Consider the following 27,518-nt stretch of genomic DNA (forward strand, 5'->3'; position numbering starts at 1 on the left):
ATGAGTCCGGCTGGGCCTCACTGCGATGTCTGTCAATAACCGATGCTGGAGAAGATGTGGAGCAAAGGGAACTCTCCTCCACGGTGAGTAGGAATGGGCGTGGGTAGAGCCGGTATGGAAAAGAATATGGAGGTTCCCGAAGGAACTAAAAGTGGAAGTAGCCTATGGTCCAGCAGTCCGACTCCCAGGCATAGATCCACCCACGGTATAAGTGAACAAGATAGATGCCCCGTTTGGGCACATCTATCTGTGCGTGCGCGCGCACATGCGCATGCGCGATCGCCTCGAGGCAGGGGGTGGGGCGGGGGCCGGGGCTCTGGCTGGAGTCGGTGCAAGCCCCGGGATTGCCTGAGGCAAGCCAAAGGAGCCCCAGGTGGAGACGGGACTGCCGGTCGTCGGGTGTCCTGGAAGCCGAATGCGAATGCGGAGGGGCTCGCGGGCCGCGCGGAGGCAACCCAGGTCTGCAGCGGGAGTCGGGGCCCCGGCCACCCGCTCCCCGCGGCCCGGGAGGGGCTGGGGCTGCGGGGGGGGATCCAAGAATCGGGACGCGCGGCGGGGGCTAAAGGACCTCTTCTGGTAGGCAAAAAGCCTCGAGCACCCGGGATTCCCAGGTGGTCTCCCATCCAAGATACTAACCAGGCCCGACCCTGCTTAGCTTCCGAGATCAGACGAGATCGGGCGCCTTCAGGCTGATACGGCCTGAGACGGTGGCGGTTGGCTCGGGGCGCCCTAAGAGCCTTGCGCTTCGCCTCCCTTTCGCTCTGCCCTGCAGGTCGGGCCAACGGGCCGCACCTCTCGTCGCGGGGCATGCTGTACTTGAGCCGCACGACCCGCGACCGGACTCCAGCCTGCTGACGCCGGCCCGCCCCCCCCCCCGAACACCGCCAACACCAGACCAGCAAGCGCCTGGCCGGGCCCGGGGGCCCGAGGGGCTTCCAGGACCCCCCATTGACCGGGAGGGCGTGCGTGCGTGCGTGCGCGCAGGGCCTGGGGGCTGGGCTGAGGGGTGCGGAGGTCTCGGCGCCCTCCCACCCGCGGCCACTCCAGACCCGGCCGCGCTCGCTGACCCGGGCCTCCCCCCCGATCCCATTCGCTGCTCAGGCCCGCGCGGCCCCGGAGGTGTCGGTCTTCGGCGCCCGCCGCCTCCCAACCCCCGCGGCCCAGGGGCCTCTGAACCTCCTGCGGGCCTAGACGCAGCGAAACTTGAGCGCCCAACTTGCCCGGCACCTGTCCGGTGCCCAAACCCACCAGAAGCCAGGGAGGCGCGGTCGACCGGAGCGCCTCAGCCCCTCCCCTTCGCACTACCGAGGCCCCCCCTTTGCCCCCACGCCAAGCCCTCGACCTTCCTGAGAGAGCAGACGAGCCACAGGCAGGCACACAGACAGACACACAGACACTCGCACGCACCCACGCCAAGGGAGACAGCTGGCCTGCGCAAGCTCCTCAGCCAGAGCCAGAGCGCCTGGGAGAGGCCGGGGCCAGACGAACGGGCCGGCGGCTGGCTGTCAGGAGATACAGAGGCAGAAATACATGAAGATTCCGAGACAGACTCCAAGACGGCAAGAGGAGATACACACACACACACACACAACACACACACACACACACACACACACACACACACACACACACACTTGAGTGTGGTCTTTGGAAAGACTTGTGTTCGTAGTTGCTGGGTTGAGCCCAACTTTAATACAACCCATGGACTGCGGCCCATCAGGCTCCTCTGTCCGTGGCATTTCCCAGGCGAGGATACTGGGAGTGGGTTGCCATTTCCTTCTCCGGCGGGATCTTCCCGACCCAGGGATCAAACCCCAGTCTCCTGCGCGCGGATGCCTTGCCATCTGAACCAGGACATTGCTAATTCCCTAGGCAAAATACAAAGAATAGAGCTCGTGTTCTACTAAATGGAAAGATGATTTCAAAAACAGAAGCTGTCCTTTGTTGGTATCTTTGAATCTTTATGTAGTTTTCGTGGATTTTTACTGTTAAGGCTAACTGAACAAGGCAAGAGAGAAACCCCAGAATTGAAAAGCAATTGACGGTTTTGAAAGAAACATGTGCAGGTGAAGCTCTCTTCCTTTTTGAGAGATGGTTAAATGCAAAATCTTGATTCAACACATATGACTTTTGTGCACTTTATTTCAAATCTCCATGACAAAACCCTAAGGCGTCCAGGAAGAAAGGAGTAGAGGGGCAGACACAAAGAGCAACCTTTCCCCTTGGTGCCATCGCAACCAGCTGCTTAGTTCCTTCATCTCAAGGACTATCATCTGGGCTTCTCTGGTTTGTCTGATTCTTGTTTCGGGGACCGTTTCTCGTCACAAGGCTGTCAACAGTGGGGGTGGGTGGTGTGTGTGTGGGGGGGGGGGAGGGGGGGAGCCCTTCTTTCCATTCCACATGAGACCCAGTGGACAATCCAGGCCCTGCCCACTGCATTGAGTGTGCAGCAACAATATCAACGGTAATGCCGGTGAACAATGCGTATTCCTGGAATCCACTCCGTTGGCTACTGACTGTGTGTGCTGGTGGTCTGGAACCTAGACCTGGAAGCTTTCTGGATGATTGCAAATGACACCAAAGTCTGAGGACGATGGAAGATCTTCACATTTCTGCAAGAGCCACACACCTCCAGAAGGAACCACAAGACTTGCCTGAAATGGTCAAGGTATAAGTATTGGACTCAACGTTGGAAGGTCTCCACCTTTGCTATGGAAGTCAAACGATCTTTCTTTGAAATGAAAATGGAGCCTACTGAACGTTCACATGCTTCTAGAGCATTTGAAAAGCCCTAACTTGTAGAAATCTGCTGTACGAGTTCCTTGAAAGCAAGACCCTCTATGTATGGATATGTCTTCATGCCTTAGATTGTGCCTCGAATATAGTGTACCCATCAACCCAGGAAAGGAAAGAATTGAATCGCCAAATATACAAAGAGATCAAAAGTGCCGAGCCAAGTGACCCCTTGAGGCTTCCAAGAGCTTTTCTGTCTTTCACACACTAAGTAAATACTGAGCACCTACGATGAGCTAGGAGGCATGTAATAAGTTTCAGGGAATAGAAGGCGGAGAGAAGAAGACACAGAGTTCCTGCTTTCACTGAGACGACTCTAATGATACATCACAGGCAGACCCTTTGAGAACCTATAGAGGGGCCTCTTCCCTCACCACAAAACCTGGGTGTCAGGGAAGGCTTTCCAGAGGCACCATTTCGTTGAGGTCCATAGGTTGAACCTAGGTAAACCAGGGTTGAGATGCAGGAAGAATTTCAGGCAGGGAAAATAGCATCTTGGAAGGCTATGTGACCAGGGAAACTTAGGACATTCAAGAAACGAAAAATGCCCTATGGGATGGAAGCCAAAGAGTGCAGAGGGCATTCCAGGCAAAAGACATCAGAGAAGAACGTGAGGAGCAAGCCTGAAGGGAAGTGGTCGTATCTTCAATATGCTGGGAAAATACGAGAGCCGTTGGAGCAGGGAGGTGACAGCATTGCATCTGCATTTCCAAAAGGTCATCTTGCTCCACGTCACTAATGATTGGAGAGGCTCAACTCCAAACTCCAAGGAGGGACCACTTCACATGAGTCCGGCTGGGCCTCACTGCGATGTCTGTCAATAACCGATGCTGGAGAAGATGTGGAGCAAAGGGAACTCTCCTCCACGGTGAGTAGGAATGGGCGTGGGTAGAGCCGGTATGGAAAAGAATATGGAGGTTCCCGAAGGAACTAAAAGTGGAAGTAGCCTATGGTCCAGCAGTCCGACTCCCAGGCATAGATCCACCCACGGTATAAGTGAACAAGATAGATGCCCCGTTTGGGCACATCTATCTGTGCGTGCGCGCGCACATGCGCATGCGCGATCGCCTCGAGGCAGGGGGTGGGGCGGGGGCCGGGGCTCTGGCTGGAGTCGGTGCAAGCCCCGGGATTGCCTGAGGCAAGCCAAAGGAGCCCCAGGTGGAGACGGGACTGCCGGTCGTCGGGTGTCCTGGAAGCCGAATGCGAATGCGGAGGGGCTCGCGGGCCGCGCGGAGGCAACCCAGGTCTGCAGCGGGAGTCGGGGCCCCGGCCACCCGCTCCCCGCGGCCCGGGAGGGGCTGGGGCTGCGGGGGGGGATCCAAGAATCGGGACGCGCGGCGGGGGCTAAAGGACCTCTTCTGGTAGGCAAAAAGCCTCGAGCACCCGGGATTCCCAGGTGGTCTCCCATCCAAGATACTAACCAGGCCCGACCCTGCTTAGCTTCCGAGATCAGACGAGATCGGGCACCTTCAGGCTGATACGGCCTGAGACGGTGGCGGTTGGCTCGGGGCGCCCTAAGAGCCTTGCGCTTCGCCTCCCTTTCGCTCTGCCCTGCAGGTCGGGCCAACGGGCCGCACCTCTCGTCGCGGGGCATGCTGTACTTGAGCCGCACGACCCGCGACCGGACTCCAGCCTGCTGACGCCGGCCCGCCCCCCCCCCCCGAACACCGCCAACACCAGACCAGCAAGCGCCTGGCCGGGCCCGGGGGCCCGAGGGGCTTCCAGGACCCCCCATTGACCGGGAGGGCGTGCGTGCGTGCGTGCGCGCAGGGCCTGGGGGCTGGGCTGAGGGGTGCGGAGGTCTCGGCGCCCTCCCACCCGCGGCCACTCCAGACCCGGCCGCGCTCGCTGACCCGGGCCTCCCCCCCGATCCCATTCGCTGCTCAGGCCCGCGCGGCCCCGGAGGTGTCGGTCTTCGGCGCCCGCCGCCTCCCAACCCCCGCGGCCCAGGGGCCTCTGAACCTCCTGCGGGCCTAGACGCAGCGAAACTTGAGCGCCCAACTTGCCCGGCACCTGTCCGGTGCCCAAACCCACCAGAAGCCAGGGAGGCGCGGTCGACCGGAGCGCCTCAGCCCCTCCCCTTCGCACTACCGAGGCCCCCCCTTTGCCCCCACGCCAAGCCCTCGACCTTCCTGAGAGAGCAGACGAGCCACAGGCAGGCACACAGACAGACACACAGACACTCGCACGCACCCACGCCAAGGGAGACAGCTGGCCTGCGCAAGCTCCTCAGCCAGAGCCAGAGCGCCTGGGAGAGGCCGGGGCCAGACGAACGGGCCGGCGGCTGGCTGTCAGGAGATACAGAGGCAGAAATACATGAAGATTCCGAGACAGACTCCAAGACGGCAAGAGGAGATACACACACACACACACACAACACACACACACACACACACACACACACACACACACTTGAGTGTGGTCTTTGGAAAGACTTGTGTTCGTAGTTGCTGGGTTGAGCCCAACTTTAATACAACCCATGGACTGCGGCCCATCAGGCTCCTCTGTCCGTGGCATTTCCCAGGCGAGGATACTGGGAGTGGGTTGCCATTTCCTTCTCCGGCGGGATCTTCCCGACCCAGGGATCAAACCCCAGTCTCCTGCGCGCGGATGCCTTGCCATCTGAACCAGGACATTGCTAATTCCCTAGGCAAAATACAAAGAATAGAGCTCGTGTTCTACTAAATGGAAAGATGATTTCAAAAACAGAAGCTGTCCTTTGTTGGTATCTTTGAATCTTTATGTAGTTTTCGTGGATTTTTACTGTTAAGGCTAACTGAACAAGGCAAGAGAGAAACCCCAGAATTGAAAAGCAATTGACGGTTTTGAAAGAAACATGTGCAGGTGAAGCTCTCTTCCTTTTTGAGAGATGGTTAAATGCAAAATCTTGATTCAACACATATGACTTTTGTGCACTTTATTTCAAATCTCCATGACAAAACCCTAAGGCGTCCAGGAAGAAAGGAGTAGAGGGGCAGACACAAAGAGCAACCTTTCCCCTTGGTGCCATCGCAACCAGCTGCTTAGTTCCTTCATCTCAAGGACTATCATCTGGGCTTCTCTGGTTTGTCTGATTCTTGTTTCGGGGACCGTTTCTCGTCACAAGGCTGTCAACAGTGGGGGTGGGTGGTGTGTGTGTGGGGGGGGGGGAGGGGGGGAGCCCTTCTTTCCATTCCACATGAGACCCAGTGGACAATCCAGGCCCTGCCCACTGCATTGAGTGTGCAGCAACAATATCAACGGTAATGCCGGTGAACAATGCGTATTCCTGGAATCCACTCCGTTGGCTACTGACTGTGTGTGCTGGTGGTCTGGAACCTAGACCTGGAAGCTTTCTGGATGATTGCAAATGACACCAAAGTCTGAGGACGATGGAAGATCTTCACATTTCTGCAAGAGCCACACACCTCCAGAAGGAACCACAAGACTTGCCTGAAATGGTCAAGGTATAAGTATTGGACTCAACGTTGGAAGGTCTCCACCTTTGCTATGGAAGTCAAACGATCTTTCTTTGAAATGAAAATGGAGCCTACTGAACGTTCACATGCTTCTAGAGCATTTGAAAAGCCCTAACTTGTAGAAATCTGCTGTACGAGTTCCTTGAAAGCAAGACCCTCTATGTATGGATATGTCTTCATGCCTTAGATTGTGCCTCGAATATAGTGTACCCATCAACCCAGGAAAGGAAAGAATTGAATCGCCAAATATACAAAGAGATCAAAAGTGCCGAGCCAAGTGACCCCTTGAGGCTTCCAAGAGCTTTTCTGTCTTTCACACACTAAGTAAATACTGAGCACCTACGATGAGCTAGGAGGCATGTAATAAGTTTCAGGGAATAGAAGGCGGAGAGAAGAAGACACAGAGTTCCTGCTTTCACTGAGACGACTCTAATGATACATCACAGGCAGACCCTTTGAGAACCTATAGAGGGGCCTCTTCCCTCACCACAAAACCTGGGTGTCAGGGAAGGCTTTCCAGAGGCACCATTTCGTTGAGGTCCATAGGTTGAACCTAGGTAAACCAGGGTTGAGATGCAGGAAGAATTTCAGGCAGGGAAAATAGCATCTTGGAAGGCTATGTGACCAGGGAAACTTAGGACATTCAAGAAACGAAAAATGCCCTATGGGATGGAAGCCAAAGAGTGCAGAGGGCATTCCAGGCAAAAGACATCAGAGAAGAACGTGAGGAGCAAGCCTGAAGGGAAGTGGTCGTATCTTCAATATGCTGGGAAAATACGAGAGCCGTTGGAGCAGGGAGGTGACAGCATTGCATCTGCATTTCCAAAAGGTCATCTTGCTCCACGTCACTAATGATTGGAGAGGCTCAACTCCAAACTCCAAGGAGGGACCACTTCACATGAGTCCGGCTGGGCCTCACTGCGATGTCTGTCAATAACCGATGCTGGAGAAGATGTGGAGCAAAGGGAACTCTCCTCCACGGTGAGTAGGAATGGGCGTGGGTAGAGCCGGTATGGAAAAGAATATGGAGGTTCCCGAAGGAACTAAAAGTGGAAGTAGCCTATGGTCCAGCAGTCCGACTCCCAGGCATAGATCCACCCACGGTATAAGTGAACAAGATAGATGCCCCGTTTGGGCACATCTATCTGTGCGTGCGCGCGCACATGCGCATGCGCGATCGCCTCGAGGCAGGGGGTGGGGCGGGGGCCGGGGCTCTGGCTGGAGTCGGTGCAAGCCCCGGGATTGCCTGAGGCAAGCCAAAGGAGCCCCAGGTGGAGACGGGACTGCCGGTCGTCGGGTGTCCTGGAAGCCGAATGCGAATGCGGAGGGGCTCGCGGGCCGCGCGGAGGCAACCCAGGTCTGCAGCGGGAGTCGGGGCCCCGGCCACCCGCTCCCCGCGGCCCGGGAGGGGCTGGGGCTGCGGGGGGGGATCCAAGAATCGGGACGCGCGGCGGGGGCTAAAGGACCTCTTCTGGTAGGCAAAAAGCCTCGAGCACCCGGGATTCCCAGGTGGTCTCCCATCCAAGATACTAACCAGGCCCGACCCTGCTTAGCTTCCGAGATCAGACGAGATCGGGCGCCTTCAGGCTGATACGGCCTGAGACGGTGGCGGTTGGCTCGGGGCGCCCTAAGAGCCTTGCGCTTCGCCTCCCTTTCGCTCTGCCCTGCAGGTCGGGCCAACGGGCCGCACCTCTCGTCGCGGGGCATGCTGTACTTGAGCCGCACGACCCGCGACCGGACTCCAGCCTGCTGACGCCGGCCCGCCCCCCCCCCCCGAACACCGCCAACACCAGACCAGCAAGCGCCTGGCCGGGCCCGGGGGCCCGAGGGGCTTCCAGGACCCCCCATTGACCGGGAGGGCGTGCGTGCGTGCGTGCGCGCAGGGCCTGGGGGCTGGGCTGAGGGGTGCGGAGGTCTCGGCGCCCTCCCACCCGCGGCCACTCCAGACCCGGCCGCGCTCGCTGACCCGGGCCTCCCCCCCGATCCCATTCGCTGCTCAGGCCCGCGCGGCCCCGGAGGTGTCGGTCTTCGGCGCCCGCCGCCTCCCAACCCCCGCGGCCCAGGGGCCTCTGAACCTCCTGCGGGCCTAGACGCAGCGAAACTTGAGCGCCCAACTTGCCCGGCACCTGTCCGGTGCCCAAACCCACCAGAAGCCAGGGAGGCGCGGTCGACCGGAGCGCCTCAGCCCCTCCCCTTCGCACTACCGAGGCCCCCCCTTTGCCCCCACGCCAAGCCCTCGACCTTCCTGAGAGAGCAGACGAGCCACAGGCAGGCACACAGACAGACACACAGACACTCGCACGCACCCACGCCAAGGGAGACAGCTGGCCTGCGCAAGCTCCTCAGCCAGAGCCAGAGCGCCTGGGAGAGGCCGGGGCCAGACGAACGGGCCGGCGGCTGGCTGTCAGGAGATACAGAGGCAGAAATACATGAAGATTCCGAGACAGACTCCAAGACGGCAAGAGGAGATACACACACACACACACACAACACACACACACACACACACACACACACACACACACACACACACACACACACTTGAGTGTGGTCTTTGGAAAGACTTGTGTTCGTAGTTGCTGGGTTGAGCCCAACTTTAATACAACCCATGGACTGCGGCCCATCAGGCTCCTCTGTCCGTGGCATTTCCCAGGCGAGGATACTGGGAGTGGGTTGCCATTTCCTTCTCCGGCGGGATCTTCCCGACCCAGGGATCAAACCCCAGTCTCCTGCGCGCGGATGCCTTGCCATCTGAACCAGGACATTGCTAATTCCCTAGGCAAAATACAAAGAATAGAGCTCGTGTTCTACTAAATGGAAAGATGATTTCAAAAACAGAAGCTGTCCTTTGTTGGTATCTTTGAATCTTTATGTAGTTTTCGTGGATTTTTACTGTTAAGGCTAACTGAACAAGGCAAGAGAGAAACCCCAGAATTGAAAAGCAATTGACGGTTTTGAAAGAAACATGTGCAGGTGAAGCTCTCTTCCTTTTTGAGAGATGGTTAAATGCAAAATCTTGATTCAACACATATGACTTTTGTGCACTTTATTTCAAATCTCCATGACAAAACCCTAAGGCGTCCAGGAAGAAAGGAGTAGAGGGGCAGACACAAAGAGCAACCTTTCCCCTTGGTGCCATCGCAACCAGCTGCTTAGTTCCTTCATCTCAAGGACTATCATCTGGGCTTCTCTGGTTTGTCTGATTCTTGTTTCGGGGACCGTTTCTCGTCACAAGGCTGTCAACAGTGGGGGTGGGTGGTGTGTGTGTGGGGGGGGGGGAGGGGGGGAGCCCTTCTTTCCATTCCACATGAGACCCAGTGGACAATCCAGGCCCTGCCCACTGCATTGAGTGTGCAGCAACAATATCAACGGTAATGCCGGTGAACAATGCGTATTCCTGGAATCCACTCCGTTGGCTACTGACTGTGTGTGCTGGTGGTCTGGAACCTAGACCTGGAAGCTTTCTGGATGATTGCAAATGACACCAAAGTCTGAGGACGATGGAAGATCTTCACATTTCTGCAAGAGCCACACACCTCCAGAAGGAACCACAAGACTTGCCTGAAATGGTCAAGGTATAAGTATTGGACTCAACGTTGGAAGGTCTCCACCTTTGCTATGGAAGTCAAACGATCTTTCTTTGAAATGAAAATGGAGCCTACTGAACGTTCACATGCTTCTAGAGCATTTGAAAAGCCCTAACTTGTAGAAATCTGCTGTACGAGTTCCTTGAAAGCAAGACCCTCTATGTATGGATATGTCTTCATGCCTTAGATTGTGCCTCGAATATAGTGTACCCATCAACCCAGGAAAGGAAAGAATTGAATCGCCAAATATACAAAGAGATCAAAAGTGCCGAGCCAAGTGACCCCTTGAGGCTTCCAAGAGCTTTTCTGTCTTTCACACACTAAGTAAATACTGAGCACCTACGATGAGCTAGGAGGCATGTAATAAGTTTCAGGGAATAGAAGGCGGAGAGAAGAAGACACAGAGTTCCTGCTTTCACTGAGACGACTCTAATGATACATCACAGGCAGACCCTTTGAGAACCTATAGAGGGGCCTCTTCCCTCACCACAAAACCTGGGTGTCAGGGAAGGCTTTCCAGAGGCACCATTTCGTTGAGGTCCATAGGTTGAACCTAGGTAAACCAGGGTTGAGATGCAGGAAGAATTTCAGGCAGGGAAAATAGCATCTTGGAAGGCTATGTGACCAGGGAAACTTAGGACATTCAAGAAACGAAAAATGCCCTATGGGATGGAAGCCAAAGAGTGCAGAGGGCATTCCAGGCAAAAGACATCAGAGAAGAACGTGAGGAGCAAGCCTGAAGGGAAGTGGTCGTATCTTCAATATGCTGGGAAAATACGAGAGCCGTTGGAGCAGGGAGGTGACAGCATTGCATCTGCATTTCCAAAAGGTCATCTTGCTCCACGTCACTAATGATTGGAGAGGCTCAACTCCAAACTCCAAGGAGGGACCACTTCACATGAGTCCGGCTGGGCCTCACTGCGATGTCTGTCAATAACCGATGCTGGAGAAGATGTGGAGCAAAGGGAACTCTCCTCCACGGTGAGTAGGAATGGGCGTGGGTAGAGCCGGTATGGAAAAGAATATGGAGGTTCCCGAAGGAACTAAAAGTGGAAGTAGCCTATGGTCCAGCAGTCCGACTCCCAGGCATAGATCCACCCACGGTATAAGTGAACAAGATAGATGCCCCGTTTGGGCACATCTATCTGTGCGTGCGCGCGCACATGCGCATGCGCGATCGCCTCGAGGCAGGGGGTGGGGCGGGGGCCGGGGCTCTGGCTGGAGTCGGTGCAAGCCCCGGGATTGCCTGAGGCAAGCCAAAGGAGCCCCAGGTGGAGACGGGACTGCCGGTCGTCGGGTGTCCTGGAAGCCGAATGCGAATGCGGAGGGGCTCGCGGGCCGCGCGGAGGCAACCCAGGTCTGCAGCGGGAGTCGGGGCCCCGGCCACCCGCTCCCCGCGGCCCGGGAGGGGCTGGGGCTGCGGGGGGGGATCCAAGAATCGGGACGCGCGGCGGGGGCTAAAGGACCTCTTCTGGTAGGCAAAAAGCCTCGAGCACCCGGGATTCCCAGGTGGTCTCCCATCCAAGATACTAACCAGGCCCGACCCTGCTTAGCTTCCGAGATCAGACGAGATCGGGCGCCTTCAGGCTGATACGGCCTGAGACGGTGGCGGTTGGCTCGGGGCGCCCTAAGAGCCTTGCGCTTCGCCTCCCTTTCGCTCTGCCCTGCAGGTCGGGCCAACGGGCCGCACCTCTCGTCGCGGGGCATGCTGTACTTGAGCCGCACGACCCGCGACCGGACTCCAGCCTGCTGACGCCGGCCCGCCCCCCCCCCCCGAACACCGCCAACACCAGACCAGCAAGCGCCTGGCCGGGCCCGGGGGCCCGAGGGGCTTCCAGGACCCCCCATTGACCGGGAGGGCGTGCGTGCGTGCGTGCGCGCAGGGCCTGGGGGCTGGGCTGAGGGGTGCGGAGGTCTCGGCGCCCTCCCACCCGCGGCCACTCCAGACCCGGCCGCGCTCGCTGACCCGGGCCTCCCCCCCGATCCCATTCGCTGCTCAGGCCCGCGCGGCCCCGGAGGTGTCGGTCTTCGGCGCCCGCCGCCTCCCAACCCCCGCGGCCCAGGGGCCTCTGAACCTCCTGCGGGCCTAGACGCAGCGAAACTTGAGCGCCCAACTTGCCCGGCACCTGTCCGGTGCCCAAACCCACCAGAAGCCAGGGAGGCGCGGTCGACCGGAGCGCCTCAGCCCCTCCCCTTCGCACTACCGAGGCCCCCCCTTTGCCCCCACGCCAAGCCCTCGACCTTCCTGAGAGAGCAGACGAGCCACAGGCAGGCACACAGACAGACACACAGACACTCGCACGCACCCACGCCAAGGGAGACAGCTGGCCTGCGCAAGCTCCTCAGCCAGAGCCAGAGCGCCTGGGAGAGGCCGGGGCCAGACGAACGGGCCGGCGGCTGGCTGTCAGGAGATACAGAGGCAGAAATACATGAAGATTCCGAGACAGACTCCAAGACGGCAAGAGGAGATACACACACACACACACACAACACACACACACACACACACACACACACACACACACTTGAGTGTGGTCTTTGGAAAGACTTGTGTTCGTAGTTGCTGGGTTGAGCCCAACTTTAATACAACCCATGGACTGCGGCCCATCAGGCTCCTCTGTCCGTGGCATTTCCCAGGCGAGGATACTGGGAGTGGGTTGCCATTTCCTTCTCCGGCGGGATCTTCCCGACCCAGGGATCAAACCCCAGTCTCCTGCGCGCGGATGCCTTGCCATCTGAACCAGGACATTGCTAATTCCCTAGGCAAAATACAAAGAATAGAGCTCGTGTTCTACTAAATGGAAAGATGATTTCAAAAACAGAAGCTGTCCTTTGTTGGTATCTTTGAATCTTTATGTAGTTTTCGTGGATTTTTACTGTTAAGGCTAACTGAACAAGGCAAGAGAGAAACCCCAGAATTGAAAAGCAATTGACGGTTTTGAAAGAAACATGTGCAGGTGAAGCTCTCTTCCTTTTTGAGAGATGGTTAAATGCAAAATCTTGATTCAACACATATGACTTTTGTGCACTTTATTTCAAATCTCCATGACAAAACCCTAAGGCGTCCAGGAAGAAAGGAGTAGAGGGGCAGACACAAAGAGCAACCTTTCCCCTTGGTGCCATCGCAACCAGCTGCTTAGTTCCTTCATCTCAAGGACTATCATCTGGGCTTCTCTGGTTTGTCTGATTCTTGTTTCGGGGACCGTTTCTCGTCACAAGGCTGTCAACAGTGGGGGTGGGTGGTGTGTGTGTGGGGGGGGGGGAGGGGGGGAGCCCTTCTTTCCATTCCACATGAGACCCAGTGGACAATCCAGGCCCTGCCCACTGCATTGAGTGTGCAGCAACAATATCAACGGTAATGCCGGTGAACAATGCGTATTCCTGGAATCCACTCCGTTGGCTACTGACTGTGTGTGCTGGTGGTCTGGAACCTAGACCTGGAAGCTTTCTGGATGATTGCAAATGACACCAAAGTCTGAGGACGATGGAAGATCTTCACATTTCTGCAAGAGCCACACACCTCCAGAAGGAACCACAAGACTTGCCTGAAATGGTCAAGGTATAAGTATTGGACTCAACGTTGGAAGGTCTCCACCTTTGCTATGGAAGTCAAACGATCTTTCTTTGAAATGAAAATGGAGCCTACTGAACGTTCACATGCTTCTAGAGCATTTGAAAAGCCCTAACTTGTAGAAATCTGCTGTACGAGTTCCTTGAAAGCAAGACCCTCTATGTATGGATATGTCTTCATGCCTTAGATTGTGCCTCGAATATAGTGTACCCATCAACCCAGGAAAGGAAAGAATTGAATCGCCAAATATACAAAGAGATCAAAAGTGCCGAGCCAAGTGACCCCTTGAGGCTTCCAAGAGCTTTTCTGTCTTTCACACACTAAGTAAATACTGAGCACCTACGATGAGCTAGGAGGCATGTAATAAGTTTCAGGGAATAGAAGGCGGAGAGAAGAAGACACAGAGTTCCTGCTTTCACTGAGACGACTCTAATGATACATCACAGGCAGACCCTTTGAGAACCTATAGAGGGGCCTCTTCCCTCACCACAAAACCTGGGTGTCAGGGAAGGCTTTCCAGAGGCACCATTTCGTTGAGGTCCATAGGTTGAACCTAGGTAAACCAGGGTTGAGATGCAGGAAGAATTTCAGGCAGGGAAAATAGCATCTTGGAAGGCTATGTGACCAGGGAAACTTAGGACATTCAAGAAACGAAAAATGCCCTATGGGATGGAAGCCAAAGAGTGCAGAGGGCATTCCAGGCAAAAGACATCAGAGAAGAACGTGAGGAGCAAGCCTGAAGGGAAGTGGTCGTATCTTCAATATGCTGGGAAAATACGAGAGCCGTTGGAGCAGGGAGGTGACAGCATTGCATCTGCATTTCCAAAAGGTCATCTTGCTCCACGTCACTAATGATTGGAGAGGCTCAACTCCAAACTCCAAGGAGGGACCACTTCACATGAGTCCGGCTGGGCCTCACTGCGATGTCTGTCAATAACCGATGCTGGAGAAGATGTGGAGCAAAGGGAACTCTCCTCCACGGTGAGTAGGAATGGGCGTGGGTAGAGCCGGTATGGAAAAGAATATGGAGGTTCCCGAAGGAACTAAAAGTGGAAGTAGCCTATGGTCCAGCAGTCCGACTCCCAGGCATAGATCCACCCACGGTATAAGTGAACAAGATAGATGCCCCGTTTGGGCACATCTATCTGTGCGTGCGCGCGCACATGCGCATGCGCGATCGCCTCGAGGCAGGGGGTGGGGCGGGGGCCGGGGCTCTGGCTGGAGTCGGTGCAAGCCCCGGGATTGCCTGAGGCAAGCCAAAGGAGCCCCAGGTGGAGACGGGACTGCCGGTCGTCGGGTGTCCTGGAAGCCGAATGCGAATGCGGAGGGGCTCGCGGGCCGCGCGGAGGCAACCCAGGTCTGCAGCGGGAGTCGGGGCCCCGGCCACCCGCTCCCCGCGGCCCGGGAGGGGCTGGGGCTGCGGGGGGGGATCCAAGAATCGGGACGCGCGGCGGGGGCTAAAGGACCTCTTCTGGTAGGCAAAAAGCCTCGAGCACCCGGGATTCCCAGGTGGTCTCCCATCCAAGATACTAACCAGGCCCGACCCTGCTTAGCTTCCGAGATCAGACGAGATCGGGCGCCTTCAGGCTGATACGGCCTGAGACGGTGGCGGTTGGCTCGGGGCGCCCTAAGAGCCTTGCGCTTCGCCTCCCTTTCGCTCTGCCCTGCAGGTCGGGCCAACGGGCCGCACCTCTCGTCGCGGGGCATGCTGTACTTGAGCCGCACGACCCGCGACCGGACTCCAGCCTGCTGACGCCGGCCCGCCCCCCCCCCCCGAACACCGCCAACACCAGACCAGCAAGCGCCTGGCCGGGCCCGGGGGCCCGAGGGGCTTCCAGGACCCCCCATTGACCGGGAGGGCGTGCGTGCGTGCGTGCGCGCAGGGCCTGGGGGCTGGGCTGAGGGGTGCGGAGGTCTCGGCGCCCTCCCACCCGCGGCCACTCCAGACCCGGCCGCGCTCGCTGACCCGGGCCTCCCCCCCGATCCCATTCGCTGCTCAGGCCCGCGCGGCCCCGGAGGTGTCGGTCTTCGGCGCCCGCCGCCTCCCAACCCCCGCGGCCCAGGGGCCTCTGAACCTCCTGCGGGCCTAGACGCAGCGAAACTTGAGCGCCCAACTTGCCCGGCACCTGTCCGGTGCCCAAACCCACCAGAAGCCAGGGAGGCGCGGTCGACCGGAGCGCCTCAGCCCCTCCCCTTCGCACTACCGAGGCCCCCCCTTTGCCCCCACGCCAAGCCCTCGACCTTCCTGAGAGAGCAGACGAGCCACAGGCAGGCACACAGACAGACACACAGACACTCGCACGCACCCACGCCAAGGGAGACAGCTGGCCTGCGCAAGCTCCTCAGCCAGAGCCAGAGCGCCTGGGAGAGGCCGGGGCCAGACGAACGGGCCGGCGGCTGGCTGTCAGGAGATACAGAGGCAGAAATACATGAAGATTCCGAGACAGACTCCAAGACGGCAAGAGGAGATACACACACACACACACACAACACACACACACACACACACACACACACACACACACACACACACACACACACTTGAGTGTGGTCTTTGGAAAGACTTGTGTTCGTAGTTGCTGGGTTGAGCCCAACTTTAATACAACCCATGGACTGCGGCCCATCAGGCTCCTCTGTCCGTGGCATTTCCCAGGCGAGGATACTGGGAGTGGGTTGCCATTTCCTTCTCCGGCGGGATCTTCCCGACCCAGGGATCAAACCCCAGTCTCCTGCGCGCGGATGCCTTGCCATCTGAACCAGGACATTGCTAATTCCCTAGGCAAAATACAAAGAATAGAGCTCGTGTTCTACTAAATGGAAAGATGATTTCAAAAACAGAAGCTGTCCTTTGTTGGTATCTTTGAATCTTTATGTAGTTTTCGTGGATTTTTACTGTTAAGGCTAACTGAACAAGGCAAGAGAGAAACCCCAGAATTGAAAAGCAATTGACGGTTTTGAAAGAAACATGTGCAGGTGAAGCTCTCTTCCTTTTTGAGAGATGGTTAAATGCAAAATCTTGATTCAACACATATGACTTTTGTGCACTTTATTTCAAATCTCCATGACAAAACCCTAAGGCGTCCAGGAAGAAAGGAGTAGAGGGGCAGACACAAAGAGCAACCTTTCCCCTTGGTGCCATCGCAACCAGCTGCTTAGTTCCTTCATCTCAAGGACTATCATCTGGGCTTCTCTGGTTTGTCTGATTCTTGTTTCGGGGACCGTTTCTCGTCACAAGGCTGTCAACAGTGGGGGTGGGTGGTGTGTGTGTGGGGGGGGGGGAGGGGGGGAGCCCTTCTTTCCATTCCACATGAGACCCAGTGGACAATCCAGGCCCTGCCCACTGCATTGAGTGTGCAGCAACAATATCAACGGTAATGCCGGTGAACAATGCGTATTCCTGGAATCCACTCCGTTGGCTACTGACTGTGTGTGCTGGTGGTCTGGAACCTAGACCTGGAAGCTTTCTGGATGATTGCAAATGACACCAAAGTCTGAGGACGATGGAAGATCTTCACATTTCTGCAAGAGCCACACACCTCCAGAAGGAACCACAAGACTTGCCTGAAATGGTCAAGGTATAAGTATTGGACTCAACGTTGGAAGGTCTCCACCTTTGCTATGGAAGTCAAACGATCTTTCTTTGAAATGAAAATGGAGCCTACTGAACGTTCACATGCTTCTAGAGCATTTGAAAAGCCCTAACTTGTAGAAATCTGCTGTACGAGTTCCTTGAAAGCAAGACCCTCTATGTATGGATATGTCTTCATGCCTTAGATTGTGCCTCGAATATAGTGTACCCATCAACCCAGGAAAGGAAAGAATTGAATCGCCAAATATACAAAGAGATCAAAAGTGCCGAGCCAAGTGACCCCTTGAGGCTTCCAAGAGCTTTTCTGTCTTTCACACACTAAGTAAATACTGAGCACCTACGATGAGCTAGGAGGCATGTAATAAGTTTCAGGGAATAGAAGGCGGAGAGAAGAAGACACAGAGTTCCTGCTTTCACTGAGACGACTCTAATGATACATCACAGGCAGACCCTTTGAGAACCTATAGAGGGGCCTCTTCCCTCACCACAAAACCTGGGTGTCAGGGAAGGCTTTCCAGAGGCACCATTTCGTTGAGGTCCATAGGTTGAACCTAGGTAAACCAGGGTTGAGATGCAGGAAGAATTTCAGGCAGGGAAAATAGCATCTTGGAAGGCTATGTGACCAGGGAAACTTAGGACATTCAAGAAACGAAAAATGCCCTATGGGATGGAAGCCAAAGAGTGCAGAGGGCATTCCAGGCAAAAGACATCAGAGAAGAACGTGAGGAGCAAGCCTGAAGGGAAGTGGTCGTATCTTCAATATGCTGGGAAAATACGAGAGCCGTTGGAGCAGGGAGGTGACAGCATTGCATCTGCATTTCCAAAAGGTCATCTTGCTCCACGTCACTAATGATTGGAGAGGCTCAACTCCAAACTCCAAGGAGGGACCACTTCACATGAGTCCGGCTGGGCCTCACTGCGATGTCTGTCAATAACCGATGCTGGAGAAGATGTGGAGCAAAGGGAACTCTCCTCCACGGTGAGTAGGAATGGGCGTGGGTAGAGCCGGTATGGAAAAGAATATGGAGGTTCCCGAAGGAACTAAAAGTGGAAGTAGCCTATGGTCCAGCAGTCCGACTCCCAGGCATAGATCCACCCACGGTATAAGTGAACAAGATAGATGCCCCGTTTGGGCACATCTATCTGTGCGTGCGCGCGCACATGCGCATGCGCGATCGCCTCGAGGCAGGGGGTGGGGCGGGGGCCGGGGCTCTGGCTGGAGTCGGTGCAAGCCCCGGGATTGCCTGAGGCAAGCCAAAGGAGCCCCAGGTGGAGACGGGACTGCCGGTCGTCGGGTGTCCTGGAAGCCGAATGCGAATGCGGAGGGGCTCGCGGGCCGCGCGGAGGCAACCCAGGTCTGCAGCGGGAGTCGGGGCCCCGGCCACCCGCTCCCCGCGGCCCGGGAGGGGCTGGGGCTGCGGGGGGGGATCCAAGAATCGGGACGCGCGGCGGGGGCTAAAGGACCTCTTCTGGTAGGCAAAAAGCCTCGAGCACCCGGGATTCCCAGGTGGTCTCCCATCCAAGATACTAACCAGGCCCGACCCTGCTTAGCTTCCGAGATCAGACGAGATCGGGCGCCTTCAGGCTGATACGGCCTGAGACGGTGGCGGTTGGCTCGGGGCGCCCTAAGAGCCTTGCGCTTCGCCTCCCTTTCGCTCTGCCCTGCAGGTCGGGCCAACGGGCCGCACCTCTCGTCGCGGGGCATGCTGTACTTGAGCCGCACGACCCGCGACCGGACTCCAGCCTGCTGACGCCGGCCCGCCCCCCCCCCCCGAACACCGCCAACACCAGACCAGCAAGCGCCTGGCCGGGCCCGGGGGCCCGAGGGGCTTCCAGGACCCCCCATTGACCGGGAGGGCGTGCGTGCGTGCGTGCGCGCAGGGCCTGGGGGCTGGGCTGAGGGGTGCGGAGGTCTCGGCGCCCTCCCACCCGCGGCCACTCCAGACCCGGCCGCGCTCGCTGACCCGGGCCTCCCCCCCGATCCCATTCGCTGCTCAGGCCCGCGCGGCCCCGGAGGTGTCGGTCTTCGGCGCCCGCCGCCTCCCAACCCCCGCGGCCCAGGGGCCTCTGAACCTCCTGCGGGCCTAGACGCAGCGAAACTTGAGCGCCCAACTTGCCCGGCACCTGTCCGGTGCCCAAACCCACCAGAAGCCAGGGAGGCGCGGTCGACCGGAGCGCCTCAGCCCCTCCCCTTCGCACTACCGAGGCCCCCCCTTTGCCCCCACGCCAAGCCCTCGACCTTCCTGAGAGAGCAGACGAGCCACAGGCAGGCACACAGACAGACACACAGACACTCGCACGCACCCACGCCAAGGGAGACAGCTGGCCTGCGCAAGCTCCTCAGCCAGAGCCAGAGCGCCTGGGAGAGGCCGGGGCCAGACGAACGGGCCGGCGGCTGGCTGTCAGGAGATACAGAGGCAGAAATACATGAAGATTCCGAGACAGACTCCAAGACGGCAAGAGGAGATACACACACACACACACACAACACACACACACACACACACACACACACACACACACACACACACACACACACTTGAGTGTGGTCTTTGGAAAGACTTGTGTTCGTAGTTGCTGGGTTGAGCCCAACTTTAATACAACCCATGGACTGCGGCCCATCAGGCTCCTCTGTCCGTGGCATTTCCCAGGCGAGGATACTGGGAGTGGGTTGCCATTTCCTTCTCCGGCGGGATCTTCCCGACCCAGGGATCAAACCCCAGTCTCCTGCGCGCGGATGCCTTGCCATCTGAACCAGGACATTGCTAATTCCCTAGGCAAAATACAAAGAATAGAGCTCGTGTTCTACTAAATGGAAAGATGATTTCAAAAACAGAAGCTGTCCTTTGTTGGTATCTTTGAATCTTTATGTAGTTTTCGTGGATTTTTACTGTTAAGGCTAACTGAACAAGGCAAGAGAGAAACCCCAGAATTGAAAAGCAATTGACGGTTTTGAAAGAAACATGTGCAGGTGAAGCTCTCTTCCTTTTTGAGAGATGGTTAAATGCAAAATCTTGATTCAACACATATGACTTTTGTGCACTTTATTTCAAATCTCCATGACAAAACCCTAAGGCGTCCAGGAAGAAAGGAGTAGAGGGGCAGACACAAAGAGCAACCTTTCCCCTTGGTGCCATCGCAACCAGCTGCTTAGTTCCTTCATCTCAAGGACTATCATCTGGGCTTCTCTGGTTTGTCTGATTCTTGTTTCGGGGACCGTTTCTCGTCACAAGGCTGTCAACAGTGGGGGTGGGTGGTGTGTGTGTGGGGGGGGGGAGGGGGGGAGCCCTTCTTTCCATTCCACATGAGACCCAGTGGACAATCCAGGCCCTGCCCACTGCATTGAGTGTGCAGCAACAATATCAACGGTAATGCCGGTGAACAATGCGTATTCCTGGAATCCACTCCGTTGGCTACTGACTGTGTGTGCTGGTGGTCTGGAACCTAGACCTGGAAGCTTTCTGGATGATTGCAAATGACACCAAAGTCTGAGGACGATGGAAGATCTTCACATTTCTGCAAGAGCCACACACCTCCAGAAGGAACCACAAGACTTGCCTGAAATGGTCAAGGTATAAGTATTGGACTCAACGTTGGAAGGTCTCCACCTTTGCTATGGAAGTCAAACGATCTTTCTTTGAAATGAAAATGGAGCCTACTGAACGTTCACATGCTTCTAGAGCATTTGAAAAGCCCTAACTTGTAGAAATCTGCTGTACGAGTTCCTTGAAAGCAAGACCCTCTATGTATGGATATGTCTTCATGCCTTAGATTGTGCCTCGAATATAGTGTACCCATCAACCCAGGAAAGGAAAGAATTGAATCGCCAAATATACAAAGAGATCAAAAGTGCCGAGCCAAGTGACCCCTTGAGGCTTCCAAGAGCTTTTCTGTCTTTCACACACTAAGTAAATACTGAGCACCTACGATGAGCTAGGAGGCATGTAATAAGTTTCAGGGAATAGAAGGCGGAGAGAAGAAGACACAGAGTTCCTGCTTTCACTGAGACGACTCTAATGATACATCACAGGCAGACCCTTTGAGAACCTATAGAGGGGCCTCTTCCCTCACCACAAAACCTGGGTGTCAGGGAAGGCTTTCCAGAGGCACCATTTCGTTGAGGTCCATAGGTTGAACCTAGGTAAACCAGGGTTGAGATGCAGGAAGAATTTCAGGCAGGGAAAATAGCATCTTGGAAGGCTATGTGACCAGGGAAACTTAGGACATTCAAGAAACGAAAAATGCCCTATGGGATGGAAGCCAAAGAGTGCAGAGGGCATTCCAGGCAAAAGACATCAGAGAAGAACGTGAGGAGCAAGCCTGAAGGGAAGTGGTCGTATCTTCAATATGCTGGGAAAATACGAGAGCCGTTGGAGCAGGGAGGTGACAGCATTGCATCTGCATTTCCAAAAGGTCATCTTGCTCCACGTCACTAATGATTGGAGAGGCTCAACTCCAAACTCCAAGGAGGGACCACTTCACATGAGTCCGGCTGGGCCTCACTGCGATGTCTGTCAATAACCGATGCTGGAGAAGATGTGGAGCAAAGGGAACTCTCCTCCACGGTGAGTAGGAATGGGCGTGGGTAGAGCCGGTATGGAAAAGAATATGGAGGTTCCCGAAGGAACTAAAAGTGGAAGTAGCCTATGGTCCAGCAGTCCGACTCCCAGGCATAGATCCACCCACGGTATAAGTGAACAAGATAGATGCCCCGTTTGGGCACATCTATCTGTGCGTGCGCGCGCACATGCGCATGCGCGATCGCCTCGAGGCAGGGGGTGGGGCGGGGGCCGGGGCTCTGGCTGGAGTCGGTGCAAGCCCCGGGATTGCCTGAGGCAAGCCAAAGGAGCCCCAGGTGGAGACGGGACTGCCGGTCGTCGGGTGTCCTGGAAGCCGAATGCGAATGCGGAGGGGCTCGCGGGCCGCGCGGAGGCAACCCAGGTCTGCAGCGGGAGTCGGGGCCCCGGCCACCCGCTCCCCGCGGCCCGGGAGGGGCTGGGGCTGCGGGGGGGGATCCAAGAATCGGGACGCGCGGCGGGGGCTAAAGGACCTCTTCTGGTAGGCAAAAAGCCTCGAGCACCCGGGATTCCCAGGTGGTCTCCCATCCAAGATACTAACCAGGCCCGACCCTGCTTAGCTTCCGAGATCAGACGAGATCGGGCGCCTTCAGGCTGATACGGCCTGAGACGGTGGCGGTTGGCTCGGGGCGCCCTAAGAGCCTTGCGCTTCGCCTCCCTTTCGCTCTGCCCTGCAGGTCGGGCCAACGGGCCGCACCTCTCGTCGCGGGGCATGCTGTACTTGAGCCGCACGACCCGCGACCGGACTCCAGCCTGCTGACGCCGGCCCGCCCCCCCCCCCGAACACCGCCAACACCAGACCAGCAAGCGCCTGGCCGGGCCCGGGGGCCCGAGGGGCTTCCAGGACCCCCCATTGACCGGGAGGGCGTGCGTGCGTGCGTGCGCGCAGGGCCTGGGGGCTGGGCTGAGGGGTGCGGAGGTCTCGGCGCCCTCCCACCCGCGGCCACTCCAGACCCGGCCGCGCTCGCTGACCCGGGCCTCCCCCCCGATCCCATTCGCTGCTCAGGCCCGCGCGGCCCCGGAGGTGTCGGTCTTCGGCGCCCGCCGCCTCCCAACCCCCGCGGCCCAGGGGCCTCTGAACCTCCTGCGGGCCTAGACGCAGCGAAACTTGAGCGCCCAACTTGCCCGGCACCTGTCCGGTGCCCAAACCCACCAGAAGCCAGGGAGGCGCGGTCGACCGGAGCGCCTCAGCCCCTCCCCTTCGCACTACCGAGGCCCCCCCTTTGCCCCCACGCCAAGCCCTCGACCTTCCTGAGAGAGCAGACGAGCCACAGGCAGGCACACAGACAGACACACAGACACTCGCACGCACCCACGCCAAGGGAGACAGCTGGCCTGCGCAAGCTCCTCAGCCAGAGCCAGAGCGCCTGGGAGAGGCCGGGGCCAGACGAACGGGCCGGCGGCTGGCTGTCAGGAGATACAGAGGCAGAAATACATGAAGATTCCGAGACAGACTCCAAGACGGCAAGAGGAGATACACACACACACACACACAACACACACACACACACACACACACACACACACACACTTGAGTGTGGTCTTTGGAAAGACTTGTGTTCGTAGTTGCTGGGTTGAGCCCAACTTTAATACAACCCATGGACTGCGGCCCATCAGGCTCCTCTGTCCGTGGCATTTCCCAGGCGAGGATACTGGGAGTGGGTTGCCATTTCCTTCTCCGGCGGGATCTTCCCGACCCAGGGATCAAACCCCAGTCTCCTGCGCGCGGATGCCTTGCCATCTGAACCAGGACATTGCTAATTCCCTAGGCAAAATACAAAGAATAGAGCTCGTGTTCTACTAAATGGAAAGATGATTTCAAAAACAGAAGCTGTCCTTTGTTGGTATCTTTGAATCTTTATGTAGTTTTCGTGGATTTTTACTGTTAAGGCTAACTGAACAAGGCAAGAGAGAAACCCCAGAATTGAAAAGCAATTGACGGTTTTGAAAGAAACATGTGCAGGTGAAGCTCTCTTCCTTTTTGAGAGATGGTTAAATGCAAAATCTTGATTCAACACATATGACTTTTGTGCACTTTATTTCAAATCTCCATGACAAAACCCTAAGGCGTCCAGGAAGAAAGGAGTAGAGGGGCAGACACAAAGAGCAACCTTTCCCCTTGGTGCCATCGCAACCAGCTGCTTAGTTCCTTCATCTCAAGGACTATCATCTGGGCTTCTCTGGTTTGTCTGATTCTTGTTTCGGGGACCGTTTCTCGTCACAAGGCTGTCAACAGTGGGGGTGGGTGGTGTGTGTGTGTGGGGGGGGAGGGGGGGAGCCCTTCTTTCCATTCCACATGAGACCCAGTGGACAATCCAGGCCCTGCCCACTGCATTGAGTGTGCAGCAACAATATCAACGGTAATGCCGGTGAACAATGCGTATTCCTGGAATCCACTCCGTTGGCTACTGACTGTGTGTGCTGGTGGTCTGGAACCTAGACCTGGAAGCTTTCTGGATGATTGCAAATGACACCAAAGTCTGAGGACGATGGAAGATCTTCACATTTCTGCAAGAGCCACACACCTCCAGAAGGAACCACAAGACTTGCCTGAAATGGTCAAGGTATAAGTATTGGACTCAACGTTGGAAGGTCTCCACCTTTGCTATGGAAGTCAAACGATCTTTCTTTGAAATGAAAATGGAGCCTACTGAACGTTCACATGCTTCTAGAGCATTTGAAAAGCCCTAACTTGTAGAAATCTGCTGTACGAGTTCCTTGAAAGCAAGACCCTCTATGTATGGATATGTCTTCATGCCTTAGATTGTGCCTCGAATATAGTGTACCCATCAACCCAGGAAAGGAAAGAATTGAATCGCCAAATATACAAAGAGATCAAAAGTGCCGAGCCAAGTGACCCCTTGAGGCTTCCAAGAGCTTTTCTGTCTTTCACACACTAAGTAAATACTGAGCACCTACGATGAGCTAGGAGGCATGTAATAAGTTTCAGGGAATAGAAGGCGGAGAGAAGAAGACACAGAGTTCCTGCTTTCACTGAGACGACTCTAATGATACATCACAGGCAGACCCTTTGAGAACCTATAGAGGGGCCTCTTCCCTCACCACAAAACCTGGGTGTCAGGGAAGGCTTTCCAGAGGCACCATTTCGTTGAGGTCCATAGGTTGAACCTAGGTAAACCAGGGTTGAGATGCAGGAAGAATTTCAGGCAGGGAAAATAGCATCTTGGAAGGCTATGTGACCAGGGAAACTTAGGACATTCAAGAAACGAAAAATGCCCTATGGGATGGAAGCCAAAGAGTGCAGAGGGCATTCCAGGCAAAAGACATCAGAGAAGAACGTGAGGAGCAAGCCTGAAGGGAAGTGGTCGTATCTTCAATATGCTGGGAAAATACGAGAGCCGTTGGAGCAGGGAGGTGACAGCATTGCATCTGCATTTCCAAAAGGTCATCTTGCTCCACGTCACTAATGATTGGAGAGGCTCAACTCCAAACTCCAAGGAGGGACCACTTCACATGAGTCCGGCTGGGCCTCACTGCGATGTCTGTCAATAACCGATGCTGGAGAAGATGTGGAGCAAAGGGAACTCTCCTCCACGGTGAGTAGGAATGGGCGTGGGTAGAGCCGGTATGGAAAAGAATATGGAGGTTCCCGAAGGAACTAAAAGTGGAAGTAGCCTATGGTCCAGCAGTCCGACTCCCAGGCATAGATCCACCCACGGTATAAGTGAACAAGATAGATGCCCCGTTTGGGCACATCTATCTGTGCGTGCGCGCGCACATGCGCATGCGCGATCGCCTCGAGGCAGGGGGTGGGGCGGGGGCCGGGGCTCTGGCTGGAGTCGGTGCAAGCCCCGGGATTGCCTGAGGCAAGCCAAAGGAGCCCCAGGTGGAGACGGGACTGCCGGTCGTCGGGTGTCCTGGAAGCCGAATGCGAATGCGGAGGGGCTCGCGGGCCGCGCGGAGGCAACCCAGGTCTGCAGCGGGAGTCGGGGCCCCGGCCACCCGCTCCCCGCGGCCCGGGAGGGGCTGGGGCTGCGGGGGGGGATCCAAGAATCGGGACGCGCGGCGGGGGCTAAAGGACCTCTTCTGGTAGGCAAAAAGCCTCGAGCACCCGGGATTCCCAGGTGGTCTCCCATCCAAGATACTAACCAGGCCCGACCCTGCTTAGCTTCCGAGATCAGACGAGATCGGGCGCCTTCAGGCTGATACGGCCTGAGACGGTGGCGGTTGGCTCGGGGCGCCCTAAGAGCCTTGCGCTTCGCCTCCCTTTCGCTCTGCCCTGCAGGTCGGGCCAACGGGCCGCACCTCTCGTCGCGGGGCATGCTGTACTTGAGCCGCACGACCCGCGACCGGACTCCAGCCTGCTGACGCCGGCCCGCCCCCCCCCCCGAACACCGCCAACACCAGACCAGCAAGCGCCTGGCCGGGCCCGGGGGCCCGAGGGGCTTCCAGGACCCCCCATTGACCGGGAGGGCGTGCGTGCGTGCGTGCGCGCAGGGCCTGGGGGCTGGGCTGAGGGGTGCGGAGGTCTCGGCGCCCTCCCACCCGCGGCCACTCCAGACCCGGCCGCGCTCGCTGACCCGGGCCTCCCCCCCGATCCCATTCGCTGCTCAGGCCCGCGCGGCCCCGGAGGTGTCGGTCTTCGGCGCCCGCCGCCTCCCAACCCCCGCGGCCCAGGGGCCTCTGAACCTCCTGCGGGCCTAGACGCAGCGAAACTTGAGCGCCCAACTTGCCCGGCACCTGTCCGGTGCCCAAACCCACCAGAAGCCAGGGAGGCGCGGTCGACCGGAGCGCCTCAGCCCCTCCCCTTCGCACTACCGAGGCCCCCCCTTTGCCCCCACGCCAAGCCCTCGACCTTCCTGAGAGAGCAGACGAGCCACAGGCAGGCACACAGACAGACACACAGACACTCGCACGCACCCACGCCAAGGGAGACAGCTGGCCTGCGCAAGCTCCTCAGCCAGAGCCAGAGCGCCTGGGAGAGGCCGGGGCCAGACGAACGGGCCGGCGGCTGGCTGTCAGGAGATACAGAGGCAGAAATACATGAAGATTCCGAGACAGACTCCAAGACGGCAAGAGGAGATACACACACACACACACACAACACACACACACACACACACACACACACACACACACACACACTTGAGTGTGGTCTTTGGAAAGACTTGTGTTCGTAGTTGCTGGGTTGAGCCCAACTTTAATACAACCCATGGACTGCGGCCCATCAGGCTCCTCTGTCCGTGGCATTTCCCAGGCGAGGATACTGGGAGTGGGTTGCCATTTCCTTCTCCGGCGGGATCTTCCCGACCCAGGGATCAAACCCCAGTCTCCTGCGCGCGGATGCCTTGCCATCTGAACCAGGACATTGCTAATTCCCTAGGCAAAATACAAAGAATAGAGCTCGTGTTCTACTAAATGGAAAGATGATTTCAAAAACAGAAGCTGTCCTTTGTTGGTATCTTTGAATCTTTATGTAGTTTTCGTGGATTTTTACTGTTAAGGCTAACTGAACAAGGCAAGAGAGAAACCCCAGAATTGAAAAGCAATTGACGGTTTTGAAAGAAACATGTGCAGGTGAAGCTCTCTTCCTTTTTGAGAGATGGTTAAATGCAAAATCTTGATTCAACACATATGACTTTTGTGCACTTTATTTCAAATCTCCATGACAAAACCCTAAGGCGTCCAGGAAGAAAGGAGTAGAGGGGCAGACACAAAGAGCAACCTTTCCCCTTGGTGCCATCGCAACCAGCTGCTTAGTTCCTTCATCTCAAGGACTATCATCTGGGCTTCTCTGGTTTGTCTGATTCTTGTTTCGGGGACCGTTTCTCGTCACAAGGCTGTCAACAGTGGGGGTGGGTGGTGTGTGTGTGGGGGGGGGGAGGGGGGGAGCCCTTCTTTCCATTCCACATGAGACCCAGTGGACAATCCAGGCCCTGCCCACTGCATTGAGTGTGCAGCAACAATATCAACGGTAATGCC

At 56.7% G+C, this 27,518-nt stretch overlaps 2 protein-coding genes and 8 pseudogenes across 2 annotated transcripts; 2 read left to right on the forward strand and 8 right to left on the reverse strand.

Annotated features, from left to right (window-relative positions):
• Positions 1–586: 586 nt before the first annotated feature.
• Positions 587–706, reverse strand: LOC147359924 (5S ribosomal RNA; annotated as a pseudogene).
• A 3,458-nt stretch (positions 707–4,164) lies between these two features.
• On the reverse strand, positions 4,165–4,284 carry LOC147359925 (5S ribosomal RNA; annotated as a pseudogene).
• Positions 4,285–7,735: 3,451 nt separating this feature from the next.
• LOC147359926 (5S ribosomal RNA) lies at positions 7,736–7,855 on the reverse strand (annotated as a pseudogene).
• A 3,467-nt stretch (positions 7,856–11,322) lies between these two features.
• On the reverse strand, positions 11,323–11,442 carry LOC147359927 (5S ribosomal RNA; annotated as a pseudogene).
• Positions 11,443–14,893: 3,451 nt separating this feature from the next.
• LOC147359928 (5S ribosomal RNA) lies at positions 14,894–15,013 on the reverse strand (annotated as a pseudogene).
• A 3,467-nt stretch (positions 15,014–18,480) lies between these two features.
• On the reverse strand, positions 18,481–18,600 carry LOC147359929 (5S ribosomal RNA; annotated as a pseudogene).
• Positions 18,601–21,809: 3,209 nt separating this feature from the next.
• Positions 21,810–27,167, forward strand: LOC147359930 (uncharacterized). Its single transcript, XM_086338128.1, has 2 exons — positions 21,810–21,939; positions 22,253–27,167. Exons 1-2 carry the CDS (start codon positions 21,896–21,898, stop codon positions 23,139–23,141), a joined length of 933 nt encoding a protein of 310 aa, XP_086194254.1. The 5' UTR covers positions 21,810–21,895; the 3' UTR covers positions 23,142–27,167.
• Positions 22,067–22,186, reverse strand: LOC147359931 (5S ribosomal RNA; annotated as a pseudogene).
• On the forward strand, positions 25,379–27,167 carry LOC147359932 (uncharacterized). The gene is made up of 2 exons (XM_086338126.1): positions 25,379–25,508; positions 25,822–27,167. Exons 1-2 carry the CDS (start codon positions 25,465–25,467, stop codon positions 26,714–26,716), a joined length of 939 nt encoding a protein of 312 aa, XP_086194252.1. The 5' UTR covers positions 25,379–25,464; the 3' UTR covers positions 26,717–27,167.
• On the reverse strand, positions 25,636–25,755 carry LOC147359933 (5S ribosomal RNA; annotated as a pseudogene).
• Positions 27,168–27,518: the final 351 nt, after the last annotated feature.

The sequence above is a fragment of the Bos grunniens genome, chromosome 14, assembly GCF_055505025.1.
Source record: "Bos grunniens cultivar Pamir isolate PY7600 chromosome 14, Bosgru_T2T1.0, whole genome shotgun sequence".
NCBI lineage: Eukaryota > Metazoa > Chordata > Mammalia > Artiodactyla > Bovidae > Bos > Bos grunniens.